Source organism: Delphinapterus leucas, chromosome 19 (genome assembly GCF_059928025.1).
Source record: "Delphinapterus leucas isolate spDelLeu-1000000601 "Yukka" chromosome 19, BTC_Dleu_Yukka2, whole genome shotgun sequence".
NCBI lineage: Eukaryota > Metazoa > Chordata > Mammalia > Artiodactyla > Monodontidae > Delphinapterus > Delphinapterus leucas.
This window is the reverse complement of record NC_143147.1, coordinates 59676501-59690564: the sequence shown is the minus strand read 5'-3', so window position 1 is coordinate 59690564 and position 14064 is coordinate 59676501. Positions and strand designations below refer to the sequence as shown.

The 14064-nt window shown below is 43.9% G+C and overlaps 1 protein-coding gene across 3 annotated transcripts in view; it reads left to right on the top strand.

Annotated features, from left to right (window-relative positions):
• The window catches only part of RNF213 (ring finger protein 213), a 111684-nt gene that overhangs the window by 46252 nt on the left and 51368 nt on the right, over positions 1 to 14064 (top strand). For all 3 annotated transcript variants that reach the window (XM_089901578.1, XM_022589405.2, XM_089901579.1), the window contains 10 exons: positions 1754 to 1843; positions 2988 to 3110; positions 3958 to 4138; positions 6093 to 6266; positions 6645 to 6794; positions 9298 to 9887; positions 10746 to 10908; positions 12051 to 12268; positions 13216 to 13356; positions 13476 to 13643. In XM_089901578.1, coding sequence (XP_089757704.1) covers positions 1754 to 1843; positions 2988 to 3110; positions 3958 to 4138; positions 6093 to 6266; positions 6645 to 6794; positions 9298 to 9887; positions 10746 to 10908; positions 12051 to 12268; positions 13216 to 13356; positions 13476 to 13643 — 1998 coding nt within the window. The remainder of the gene's footprint in view (positions 1 to 1753; positions 1844 to 2987; positions 3111 to 3957; positions 4139 to 6092; positions 6267 to 6644; positions 6795 to 9297; positions 9888 to 10745; positions 10909 to 12050; positions 12269 to 13215; positions 13357 to 13475; positions 13644 to 14064) is intronic.

The window sequence follows — 14064 nt, the reverse complement described above, 5'->3', positions numbered from 1 at the left end:
TCGCTGCAACTAGAGAAAGCCCGTGCACGGCAACGAAGACCCATCACAGCCAAAAATAAATATTTTAAAAATTAAAAAAATAAAAAGCAACAACAGTTCCTGACTCCATCCACTGAAAGGGCCTCGGGATTGTGACACCGAGGTCCGTGAGCACACCCAGAGCCCTAGTCATGGCTTCTAAATGTCATTTCCCCTAAAAAACAAACCAAAACAAAAACAAAAACCCCCCAAACCTGTGCTTCTGGAAGGAACAGCAGATTCTAGAGGTGGGGCTGAAGAAGTGAAAGGCCAGCCTGAAACACCTTGTATTGCCAGAAAGTAGAAGTGCTTGAAGTCGAGTGGTGACATGTCACAAGGAGACAGGACTAGATCCAAGGTGATATCCTAGGTTAGATACTGGATGGTAAAAGGATGTTCATGGGAAAACAGTGGTGAAATCCAAATAAAGCCAGTGGTTTTGTTCGTGGTAATCTAGCAATGCTAATTACTTAGCATTACGTACTATGGCTACGTAACGTGTTAGCACTCGGGGAAATTGGGCTGAGAGTATCTGGAACTCTCCATACTATCTCTGCAGTATTTCTGTACATCTAAAATTATTACATTTTTAAAAAAAGGAGACAGAAGCTAGCTTGCAGGGGTTCCCACTATCCAAATCTGAGGCAATTGGAGTATCACAATGAGTAATGACCAGAAGAGGATTATCATATTAGAGATTATCGTATTAGGTGGAGTAAATCAGACAGAGAAAGACAAATACCATATGCTGTCACTTACATGTGGGATGTAAAATACAACACAAATGAACGTATTTACTAAACAGAGACAGACTCACAGACGTAGAGAACAGACTTGTGGTTACCAAAAGGGAAAGGGGGTCTGGGAGGGATAAATTAGGAGTTTGGGATTAACAGATACAAACTACTAATATATAAAATAGGTAAACAACAAGGCCCAACTGTATAGCACAGGGAACTATGTTCAATATCCTGTAGTAAACCATAATGGAAAAGAAAAAACTTTGTCATCATCATAACAGAAAGGAAAACAGAAAAGGCCAGAGAACTCTTCTAGAAAAGAGACATGGTAACTAAATGCAGTGTGTGTCCGTCAGTTGGATCCATGACCCAAACAGTCAGGAAGGACACCTGTGGACAATGAGAGAAATGTGGACATGGACCCTTCCTCGAGAAAGGTCACACCCATGTGAACTGGCCTCAGAGTGACACCTGTACTACCATGTGTAGCAGAAGGGACATGGTGTTGGGGATGCCTGCCCAGGACTTATGGGCCAAGGGACATGACGTCTGCAACTTCCTTCCGATGGTTCAGCAGAGAAAATGCCTATTTCTAGAGAGACTAAAGGGAGCACAAAAGAGAAAGAGATAAAGCAGTCGCTTTAAACACTGGGGAGTCTAGCTGAAGGTACATGAGTGTCCTTGTGCTATCATTGCAACTTTCTGTTAAGTTTGAAATTTTTTGAAATAAAACAATGGAGGGAAATCCTGTCAGGTTAAAAACCAGTTACACAGTGGAAGAGACTGTAGAGATGACCTGTCCCAGTCAGGACCCTTCGTTTTGTAAGGCTAAGGTGGGTTGCCCTGACACACCAGTGACACAGCAGACCGTTGACAAAGATGAGTCAGAACCCAGGTGTCTCTGAAGCGCTGTGCATTATCATCCTCCTTCACAGAATTCCACTGTGGCATCTGTAGGTGTCTTAGTGGCTGTCCCTTACCTGTGGGTTTTGCAGGTCTGGAGGCGACTGGTGGAAATAAACTTCCCTGCAGAGCATGGCTGGAAGGAATCCTTGCTGGGGGACATGGAAGGGAGGCTCAAACAGGTACCGAAAGTCGGGGGATGTTCTTTTTGGAAGTCGGTAAAACCAGACCGTGAGAAGCAACCAAGACACGTGATGACTGCATTTGAATGGACAGGGCATGGGGTTCATATGACTCTGTCATATGATTTCTGAGTCAGCCTTAACAGTTTGACCGCAGATGGTATTCCAGAGAAGAATAAGGGCACAAGGTCTGGGCACCAGGGGAACCCTCAGCATGCATGGGGTTCTAATTGGCACTAACCCTATATGCTGTGGCTCTAAGTGGCCTGTTGGTGACAAGAGCCTTATTAAACCCAGTGACAAGTGGGGACAACACAAAATTGCTCCTCATTTTTAATTAAGGCCTGTGACCCTAGAAAATTCGGGTTTTAAAAAACAGGATATGAGGGTTTTCTACGTAACTGTTAAATGGATCTTTTTAGGAAAAGAGAAGCAAAGAAGAAACCTCTTTTAATTAATTAATTTTAAAAATTTATATTTTTGTTATACATTTATTTTATTTATTTTTGGCTGCGTTGGGTCTTCATTGCTGCGCAGGCCTTCTCTAGTTGCAGCGAGCGAGGACTACTCTTCGTTGCGATGTGCGAGCTTCTTATTGCGGTGGCTTCTCTTGTTGCAGAGCACAGCCTCTAGGCGTGTGGGCTTCAGTAGTTGTGGCACGCAGTCTCGGTAGATGTGGCACGCAGGCTCACTAGATGTGGCTTGCAAGATCTAGAGTGCAGGCTCAGTAGTTGTGGCGCATGGGCTCAGTTGCTCTGCGGCATGTGGGAATCTTCCCGGACCAGAGCTTGAATCCATGTCCCCCGTACTGGCAGGCAGATTGACAGCCACTGCGCCACCAGAGAAGCCTTTTTTTTTTTTTTTTTTTTTTTCCAAATTTACCTGCTTTTGCAAGCTGCTGTGCCGGATGCTTTTTCTGCAAAGTGGGAATTTTAGCCTTCTTGGTCTTGTTTGAATTTTTGCCTTGTTGGTCTAATGGTTAGAGGCAGGGAGGACATGCTTAGCATGGGATGGGAAGAAGGTCAAAATAATAGGGAGCTGATACAGTAGTAGGAAAGTGAAAATTACTAGAGTGTTTTCATTCCATAGTGTCTGAGAGGGCAGCACCCCAAACCTATCACACCCTCATCTTCCCGTCTTGCAGGAGAAGCCTCTCTCCCAGATCTCTGCCTTCTGTAACACTAACTGGGATGCTGCAGGTGCAGAAGACAGTGTGTCGAAACGCTTTGAGATGTGTGCCATTGAAGCCGTGAGCTTGATCTGCCAGGTGAACAACCTTTCCCACTCAGGAATTGCGTTTGGGTTCCCACCTGCCTTCTGTCTTCATCAACTAAAGGCTATTAAGTGCCGCTGGTTCTGAGACCCCACACCGATGCAAAGAATGGGCTCTGGGCATCCCCCTCCCCAGCCTGAAATCCAGTACCCTGTACCCACTCCTTGAAATGCCACTCAGCTTCCTGCTACTGCATGGTATCATAGCAGTTCACGGGTGACCTCCAGAAATCTCACAGGCTGCTCCTAAATGCCCCATTATTATCATTGCCACCTACCCAGCCTTTGTTTTATTGCTTGCTAATAACACTTGCTTAGCATGCAGTAGAAGACCCCAAAGGTTAGCAAAGCATTATGGAAGAAAAATGTATGAAGTTGAAAAGATTTTATCAATTCACTTAGAAAGAGAATTAAAATTTATGTGTTGTTTGTAGGCAGCTTTACAAGAATTACAGTTAGGAATACAAAGGATACCAGTATTAATGGTTTACTTGTATTATGTTTGATGTTTTTCATAATGTGAAAGTCCCAGGAAAAATGTAGAAACTGGCATTGAGCCAGAGGAAAGAGGGGTGACTTGTGGGTTGTGTCTGTATCTGTCTGTCGGTACCTGTTTCCGCATCCCCAGTGTTCATCACTTACGGAGACAGTGCACAGGAAAATGGACATGCCCTAAGAAAAGTTAAGCATTTTATTTACAATTGGTTTTTTTGAGGCTTTGTAAAAGTAGTTATGAGGGGTTTCTGAAATGCTGTTGGGTGGGTAATTTACTTCTGTTATTCAAAAACAAACCAACCAGAAAAACCTTCTAAATATTCCTCTCTTTATTCATTTTCTTGTAGTCTCAGACCAGTATCCTTGAGAAAATCTCTTATAAAGACTTGAGGAAATGTGGCACCCTTGTGTCTGCTGTGATCACTAAGTCCTGGCCGAGAAGTAGAGGGGAATTTGTAGATGACTTAGGTGAGGTTTTGAATCACCTGCTCACTTGGCCAGAAATCAATCATCTCTTCAAGTTGTACGGTACGTTCACAGAGGGTGCTGGGAACATGTGCTCTGTCCAGTGGTGCCTCCTGACCCAAGGGTAGGGCAGAGTATTTGACCTGTGAGTCAGTTCGAATGGGTTGATGTTTGCCAAAAGAAGCAGCTTGGATGGAAGGACCCAGGAAGGTTCATAGTATCCTGTATTGTAATTGAGAGCTAACACTGAAAGCCACCATTCATAGAATAGCTGCTGAACACCAGCTACCATGCTGATGTCTTATACTTGAAGTGGTCCTGAGGGTCCTCAGACAAAGAAACTGAGGTGGAGAATGTAATAGGACTTACCCAAGGTCTTGCCAAGAATAAGTGTTAAGAACTGAAATCAAAACCCAAGTGTGTCTGAGTCTAAAACCCTCTCTTTGTTGTTCTGAGATCCATATAAATGTCCGATCCAATACTGGTGACCTTAGCAAAAACTAAGTACTGCCTGATTTTTCCACCCGTACATTCCATGACCCAAGCGTTTGTGACCAAAGAGGGGGAGATGTGTATTTCCCTAAAAACATTATATTCAGGTTTATGTGTGAGTCGTTAGATTCAGATCTAGTGGAAAAGCACCACAGTTAGATTATTTTGCGTCTCAGTTTCATCAAATTACTGGGACAGCCTTAAAACAAAAAGCTAAGTTTCTTCAATGGCAGGGTTGTTGTAGCGATAAAATAAGAAGATTGATGTGGAATTCCTATGTAATGATTAAAAACTACTCATTTGAAAATATTACATTTGTGTCTTTTAAATTAATAGACCTTATATTTTAGAGCAGTTTTAAGTTGATAGAAAAATTGAGCAGAAAGTACAGAGATTTCCCATATTTAGCCCCTCCACACACAGAGTTTCCTCTATTATTAATGTCTTGCTTCAGTGTGGTACAATTGTTATAACTGATGAGCCAGTATTGATATGTTATTAATAACTAAAGACCAATGTTTACATTGGGTTTACTCTGGTACTTTCTGCGGGTTTTGACAAATGTTTAATGATGTGCATCCACTATTACCGTATCATACCGAATAGTTTCACTGCCCTAAAACCTTGTGTTCCACCTGTTCATCCCTCCCCTCTCCCCTCTTCTACAGTTGTGCCTTTTGCAGAAAGTGATATGGTTGGAATCACACACTCTGTAACCTTTTCAGATTGGCTTCTTCGCCTAGCAACATGCATTGAAGGTTCCTTTTCATACCTCACTTCTTTTTACCACTGAATAATGTTCCATTATGTGAATGGACCACAGTTTGTCCATTCACCTACTGAAGAACATCTTGGATACTTCCAAGATTTTGCAATTGTGAATAAAGCTTTTTTATTTGCTTTTAATGGCATGATGCAACTGTATGACCCTAGTATGACTGGGAGAGAAACCTTCTGGTGGTTAAGTATGTTTGAAAATTTTGCCCTCTAAATTGATCCTAAAATTCACATTCAAAATTTTGCAAGATAGCCAAGATGTGTAGAGTATAGCCATTACACTGATGTTTATCTTGTTTCCATGTGCTGTGAAGATGCCTCCTTAAGACCACGTAGATAACCCTCACGGGGTGTCAGTGCATCCCTAGTGCAGTTTATTTCTCTCTAAGCGTTCTCAAGATGGGAGATTTTAAAGGCGGTGATGTCTAGTTTAAGAAAGATATTCAGTATACTGAAGAGGGCACAGGTTTAAAATAACTGAGAAACGTGGTTCTCCTGGCTGACTTGGGTCATTTGAGGAATCGTCTTCATGAAGAAGGAAGTCCTTTGGGAGATGAATTTGGGTGAGATGTAAACCTCCTGGGCAAAGCAGAATCGAGGGATGTGAGAAGCACATCTGGAAACACGGAATGACTCTGCTTTATTGTATGGAAGTTGGGTCAGAGCAATGAGGAAGTTACTGGGAATTCAATAACATGGGAAGGAAGTGGGGTGCCCACCGTTTTAACTCTGTTCTTAACTTGATCAGGAATCAATGAGAAAATATTAGAAAATATTACCGATGAAGGGAAGAAGTTGATGGCCACTGCTGACTCTGTGTTCAGAAAAGTTACTAATGACCTCGTCAGTGGAGCGATTTTAGTTGGACAACTGGAGCTGATCATAAAACACACAAATCAGTTCCTTGACATCTGGCAGTTAAGTAAGTTGAGATGTGGACTTCAGGCTCATGAGGGGTTAGACGATAAGAAGCGTCTGTGTTTGCCTGTGTGTCTTGTAGAGGGGCGATCTTTGTCGTCTTTATGATTAGCGGCTCTTCTCGCCAGGAAGTTGACAGGCGATGGCTTCTAATCCTTAGGAAAATAATGGGAAAGTGATAAAATACTGACTGTGTCAGAGCACTGGCTGTTTTTATTCCATGCTGCTGACACGGGGACGTCTTGGAGTGGCCCTGCACGCAGCCCCCTGCGTCACCCTCCACATAGCTCAGCACGTGGGGCATGTTCATGTGGGTGGAAGAAATGTCTTGCCACAAGCGAATGTTTGTGTGTTCTCTTGGTTTCCTTTTCTTTTTTTTCAGAGAGTACAAGTCTTCCAGCCCATGAGAAAAAACACGCTATGAAGGAAGTGCTGAGTCTCAGAAAGAATGAACTAGTCACTCTAAAGAATGAGAAAACATATGTTGACTCTCTCCTGAAGTTGTATGGGAGGGTAAAAGACCTGATTAAAGGTGATATTCTTAAGCATTAAAATAAACACAATTGAGGGGTCCCCAGGGGAGAAGGGTCAAAAGAGAGTATGATAAAAATGTATCACAGTAGCAGCCTTTTATGTTGGACGGGAGGCTTTTTTAAATGTGTTAATTTTTAACAAAGTTAAAATTTTTTGGTGATTACTGCCATATCTCTAAATAGCATGCTTAAATATCTCCTTGATTTTTCAGGTTTAAGCATTATCCATGTTAAATGTTAAATCTCCTTGTTTTTCCAATTTCTGCCTTATACACATAACCTTTCCAACCTCCCTTTCCTCCAATTTTATCATAATTTTAATTAGATCAGTCCTCAGGGTTTAAATAGTCACGACTGTAAATGCACTGTTCATACCCGAGCCATGAAACATACCATGATTCTCTTCCATTTCTGTGCAAACTGTTTTCTCTAGATTTAAAATTCTTGTCTTGTCCTATGCTTTGTTTTCAATGTATTTGTTTTTAAATTCAATCCCAGGCTCTTTACCAACCATTTGAATTTCCTCACAAGGCAATCAGTTTGATTTTTCAGAAGGACTCTCCCCAGACTGGAGGGATGCAGTCCTAGGGATGTCCTGCTTCTGTCCTCGGCTGGATCTGTGTCCTGGGTCCCATGGCTCCCTGCTTTCACACCTGTGTTTTAGTGAGACACACCCTCTGGTCCCTCCTGAGAAGGGGGCACAGGAGTCCTTGCCTGTCTGAAAATGTCTGCCCGTACATGAGATCTGTTGTTTGGTGCAGAGGTACAGACTGGAAACGTTTTCCTTCAGGATTTGGGATTTGTGGCTCCATGCAGGGTCGCTGTTGAGAGTCAGATGTGATCCTTATCCTTTGTGGATGACATATTTTCTCTCTCAGGAAGCTCTTGATATCTTTTTGTCCCCCTTATTCTGAAATTTCCTAATGATGTACCTTGGAATGGGTCTGTTTCCCATCTGTTGTACTGGGCATAATTAAGTGGGTCTTTCTAATCTGGAAATCCAAGTCCTTGAGTTCTGGGGAAACTTCTTGTGTTAGTTAAGTGGTTACTTTTTCTGTTGCTGGAATTCACAGTTGGATATGTGACCTCCTGGAATGGTCATCTGACTTCCATACATTTTCTCTCCTATTTTCCATCTCTTTGTGTTTTGTTCTGCTTTCTGAGCAGTTTCCTTAATTTGACCTTCTAACGTTTCCAGTAAATTTTTAAATCTCTCTTCTTATGTATTTAATTTATAAGAACGTTTTTTCCTCTGAGTGATCCTTTTTCTCTGCTATCCTGTTCTTGTTCATGGTTGCAGTATCATATCTTTCTGAGATTATTGATATTTTTGATTTAGAGGTTTTCTTTTTCTTTATCTTAAATAGTTTCCTATATCCTCCGAGTTGCTTTTATCTCTTGGTATGTTTTAATATCTATTTTTCATGTTAAAGACTTTCCCCATCTGTCTAGAAATGCTGGTTTATCTGTTTATATTAAGAGAGGTGCCTAACATGCTAATGGAGGATTCTGAGGGTGGCGTGGCTAGGCTTTGAAATAGCCTGTATCTTTAGCTCCTCTCTCTTGGGCTGCTTAGATTGCCAGTCTGTTGCTTGGAAGGTATAGGCCCCGCTGCCATGTTTCTGGGAGTCAAGAGAGAAATGAGGTCTGGAGGGTTCTCAGCATCCAATATGCATATCTAGTCTTACTGCCTTCCTTCTTCCTGTATCCTCTGTTCTCCTTTCTTCTTAAATTTAATGGTACATACCGTCTGTTAGCTTCCTGACAAAGCATACGTGCCTGGAAATGCCTTTATTCTGCCATATACCTGAGACCCCCAATCCAGAGAGCCCTCCGTGTTATCCTCTCTAAAATATAAACCGCCCATTGCTTGCCAAGGTGGAGGAGGTGCCATCAACCTGCCGTATGGAATGGGTGGGGATGAAAATGAGGCTGTTTGATGACTTCTTAAGCAGACTTTCAGCCCAGTCCTCCTTATTTTATCACCACCTCCCAAATTTCAGTTACCTGTGCAGCCAGTGTCTGTGCATTGGGGGAAGTCTGTGACACCAGACACCTGGCAGACTCAGGTTTCCCCACCATGGGCTAGGACCCCACGTTCTGAGGCTTAAGACGTCATTTACCCCCTAGCACATCTGCTTTTCAAGTTCCAAAATTTTGTTGCTGTGATCTCCTTTTCTGTCCTTCCCAGCCCTGTTGCTTTATGGCTTTTGAAAAACAATCTCTTTTCTATCATTGGAACAGAATATGGGGAGGGAGTGGAAGCATGTGCAGATGTCAGACTGTCATCTTCTCCCAGAAGTTGCAAAGCTTTCTTTGTCATGAAAATTGACGAGCTAGGTGAGGGTGGAGACTTAGGGATTCTTATTGAGAACAATGCCAGCAAGTGTGTTCACTTGCATTTCCTTAAGAGCAGCGAGGGGAGTAAAAACTAGGAAAGTAAAATGAAATGATATCATGAATAGAGGTTTCACTTTTGACATTCTCTTATGGTTTCAAAAGTGGATTTTGGAGAGATTGCTGAAAGACATTCGGAAGACCTCAGCGGGAAAAGATTAAACCAAGTCGTGATGGTGAACTTGTCAGCCACCTCCCTCGACTCAACGTGGACAACACATTACAACCTGAGCCCTGCAGTCCAAGAAATGGCCAGAAATGCAGACTTGCTGAAGGACAGCCACGTCTTCCATGTCTTCTGGACAGAAGCCGCCCAGGAGCTGAGTGAGCCAGAGGAGGAGCTGGAAATGAAACTATTCCACCCTGAAGAGATGTATCAATGTTTATATGGCCCTTGTTTCAAAAGGTTTACGAAACTGTATCAGGATCTGAAGTCAGGGGAAGTCACCTTTGGGGAAATCGATGACATCTTCAAAAACTTTGTGAATAAATACAGCGACCTAACTAAAGACCTCCAGACAATGTGTGCTTTGTACCCCAGTGACCAAAAAGATTGGATCAAGGAGCGAGTCCGGCAGATCGAGGAATACCATCACCTGCATCAGGCTGTCGACTCAGCCAAGGTCATCTTGAAGGTCAAAGAGAATTTGGCCCTGACCGGCGACTTTGGTGTTCTCCACATCTTACTAAGCTTTGTAAGTTATTTACTGGGGACTACTGGGGGTGGGGGTGGCGGAGATGCCGCTCTCGAGCTCTTAAAAACTGGGCAAGATGATTCCGCAGCTTCCTTCAATGTTATTTGTATTTTATTCGATGCCTGAATATGCCAAGGGCTTCGTTCTTACCTTCGTTTACCAATAGTGCGACTGTTTTGGCTAGTGAGGGTTTCCTTGGATCGGCAGGAGGATCGTGAATTTAGGAAAAGGCAATGATCCTCTTTTAGTCATCAGATATTTGTAAAGAGTCACCTGAGCTCTTTAGATTCTAAAAGCCATTTGTTTTGTCAGCTCTGCACATCTAGCGCTTACCTGGGAGCGGCACGTGGTACATTATCTGTTACAGTTAAGAAGTGAGTCTTTTGCTTTCTGATTTTTTAGGTGAGCATTTATAAGGTATATGGTGACCTATATTATTGTATAGACAGGTATGATGGGGACTAAAATATAGCACAAAATTTGGAATTTGGCACATGTAAGCTTGAAGCCCAGCAGCGTGTTTTTGAGTAGGTCACTGTCCTGGTCCTTCTATTCTTTACCTAGAAAATAGAAAAAATTACAAGGTGCACCTGGCAGGGTTCTTGTGTAGGTTTGCTTAGCAGAATGCCAGGTGCGGAGGAACTGTAGTTACTATGGATCGAGGCGGGACAGAAGAGCAGCTACAGTGTCCAATCTGGGATAAGAGCTTTATGTACCTGCCAGTCCTGGAAGTTTGGTGGGAAGGACTGTTGGGATGGTCAACATTGTTGTTTTGGGGGGTCCAGGAGCCAGTTCCAGTGCACATACAACCTTCTCTTGCAGACTCTCTTTGACAACTTGCTTTGATGACTTTTTTAGACTGTCTTGGACAACTTTCGCCACGAAAAACTGGACCGGATCAACCAGCAGCTTATCCGTGCCAGAAAGCTGCTGCAGGACGTCAATGAGACCCGGTGTCAGTGTCTGAAGGAGCTGTCCCGGAGGAAGGAGTTCATCAGCTGGGTCCGGGAGGCTCTCGGAGGTACAGTCCATCACTGTGGTGGCCGGAAGTCTGGAGCATATTTAGATGGTTCATAGGGTGGTCTTCCTAAACGTATGGGCAGCCCCTCCCCTTGATCATGTTCTAAGTAAAGGACCATGAGATGCCATCTGCATTTTTAAAATTAAAATATTTTAATTGAAATGTATTTGCCATGTAGCCTTGTGTAAAGTTAGGGTGTATGGCACATTGATTTGATACATTTATATCTTGTAATATGATTGCCATTGTAACAATAATTAGCCCCACTATCACGTCCTATAATTCTCCTTTCATCTTAGTGATTGTAATAATTAAGTCTAGTCTCTTAGCAAGTTTTCATCTGTATTCTTTGGTAAATGTGCAGGGTGTGCCTCGTTGATTGTAGGTAGCATTTATATCAGGACAGTATAGCTCATTTTCTGGTGTAAAAACTATTTCCTTGGCTACTTTTTTTCCCTCTCACTCTGGATGCTTGCTGTGAACAGCAAGGGATCATTTTCTTTAAAATTGTGTCCCTTTAGCTTTTTCCTCCGGTTGATTTTTACTAGAAGCCAAGGCGAACTTGTCTTGGCTTAATCACCTCTACCTGTCGTTGTGCAAGGGCTTGGCAGTCTTTTTTAACTCTGTGGCTTTGGTGACTTTGGCAGAATTAATTCATGGAGGGGAGATGGAGCCAGGGAAGAGGGAAGGTGGACAGCCCTGGTGTGCAGGGACAGGGGAGGGGCCGCCTGCTCAACTCATCACAGACTCGCTGCTTTCAGCTATGGGCTCCTCGGGCCACAGTGATGCACAGATTTTGATTAGTGAGCAGCCATTTTTTATAGATAACTGTCAACATGTTACTGTTCTTTTCATAACGAAATGGCAATATTGTGTGATTACATGAAGTAAGATACACAAAAGCCCCATGCAATGCCTGGACATTGATGCTGTTCAGTAAGGCCAGGTATTGGTCAGCAGTATCAACATAAATGGCAAGAAAGAAAAAAATGCCCCAGGTTCTTATCGAAAGCAAAAAGTGGATAAAACCCCTAAAAATCCACTGAATATCCATTTATAGCTTCAGTAAGGACGATTGTCCCGGATTTGAGGCTCATGTCATCACGGGGTAGCCCTGCACTCACCTGCCTCTCCCTCCCCAGGCATCACTGAGCTGAAGGTGTTCGTGGACTTGGCCTCCATCTCTGCGGGGGAGAATGACATCGACGTGGATCGGGTGGCTTGCTTCCACGATGCTGTGCAGGGCTTTGCACCCCTGCTGTATGAGCTGGACACGAGTGCGGGTTTCGATGAATTCATGCAACACCTGAAAGAGCTGTGGAAGGCTCTGGATAATGACCACCACCTGCCCCAAAAACTGGTGAGTCTTATTTCTGGCTCCAAAATAGGTAAGTGTAATAAAGCATCGCTTAGAAACACTAGGGGCAGGACTGCAAACTATTGCACTCTCACATGGCAGGTTTTTAATGCAGTCATTTAAAAGGATGTTTAAAAACAGTTTCTTCCTATATGGAAATGCTTTCTCTGTCTTATTATGTTAGAAAATTGGATACAAAACTGCATGTAAATTAGAGTGATTTCTACTATGCAAAAAGAACGGGAAAAAAAGACTGAAATATGTTAAAATGTTACCAGTGGTTTTCTCTTAATGGTGGTAATTGTTACTTAATTCTCTATACTTTTTGGTATTTTCCATACTTTCCGCAATTGGTACAGATTCATTTTTAATCAGAAAAAATAAACATTTCACTGTAAGTTAAACCATCTGCACAGGGCCCAAGCAGGCCCATAGTATTGGGTTGGCCAAAAAGTTCGTTCAGGTTTTTCTGTAAGATGTTCGGAAAAACCCGAACGAACTATTTGGCCAACCCAGTACATAGCTTGTGTAACAGGGTGGCTGGAGCCCCACAAGGGATGGGGGAGGAAAAGAGGAATGGAAGGAGCAGCAGAGCTCACAGCCTTGTTATAGCCAGCATTATCCCCAGCTGGGGGCCCGGCAGAACGCTGCCTTCTCACAGAGAGCTGGGTTCATGCCTGTCCCTCCCCATCCATGTATCCAGGGCACCGGGTGAGAACACAGGGGAGCAGCCCATTGCAGCAACACCTCCTGACAAGTGTCCCAAGAGGGAGAGCCAAAGCCCGTGGCAGTGGTGGGCAGCGGGTGAGGGAGGCCCCCCCGTGGGTGATGGCACGCTGAGCCAGAGAAGGGGAGGAGGAGTTTGCCCCTGGAAGGCAGAGGTGGAGAGAGTGGCAGGAAGAAGATCACCTGTAAGCTGCGGCCCATTTTCTCTCCTTCTGTCCCAACAGTGTGACTCTGCCCGGAACCTGGAGTGGCTGAAGACAGTGAAGGAGAGTCACGGGTCTGTGGAGCTCTCATCCCTGTCCCTGGCGACAGCAATCAACAGCAGAGGCATCTATGTGATCAAGGCTCCCACGGATGGCCAAAAGGTGAGCATCACATCCCAGGCACAGCTGCAGGTGTCTCTTACAGGTTGCTGTCCTCAGGGGCGGGGGTGGGGCGGTCTCTGCCTCTCAAAAATGACCTCTGATTGTGTACTGTTCCACAGATTTCCCCAGACACAGTTCTACACTTAATCCTTCCTGAGGGCCATGGAGGCCACGAGGAGGTGCGAGACTACTCTTTAGAAGAGCTGAAGGAGCTTTTGAACAAATTGATGCTGATGTCTGGCAAGAAAGATCACAACAATGTTGAAGTCGTAGAGGTATTTTCTGAGGTAAGGGTTTGTATCTATGTTGGAGCAGGTATCCTATTCCCATCTGTTTGGGCTGAGGACTCTCACTGCTGAGGTGCCTGGGAAAGTCAGAAGGGTTTGAGTTTGTATTTATTTGTTTATTTTTAAATTTTATTTATTTTATTTATTTATTTTTGGCTGTGTTGGGTCTTCGTTGCTGCACGCAGGCTTTCTCTAGTTGCGGTGAGCGGGGGCTACTCTTCGTTGAGGTGCGCGGGCTTCTCATTGCGGTGGCTTCTCTTGTTACAGAGCACGGGCTCTAGGCACACGGGCTTCAGTAGTTCTGGCTCACAGGCTCTAGAGCGCAGACTCAGTAGTTGTGGTGCACGGGCTTAGTTGCTCCGCGGCATGTGGGATCTTCCCGGACCAGGGCTCGAACCCATGCCCCCTGCACTGGCAGGCG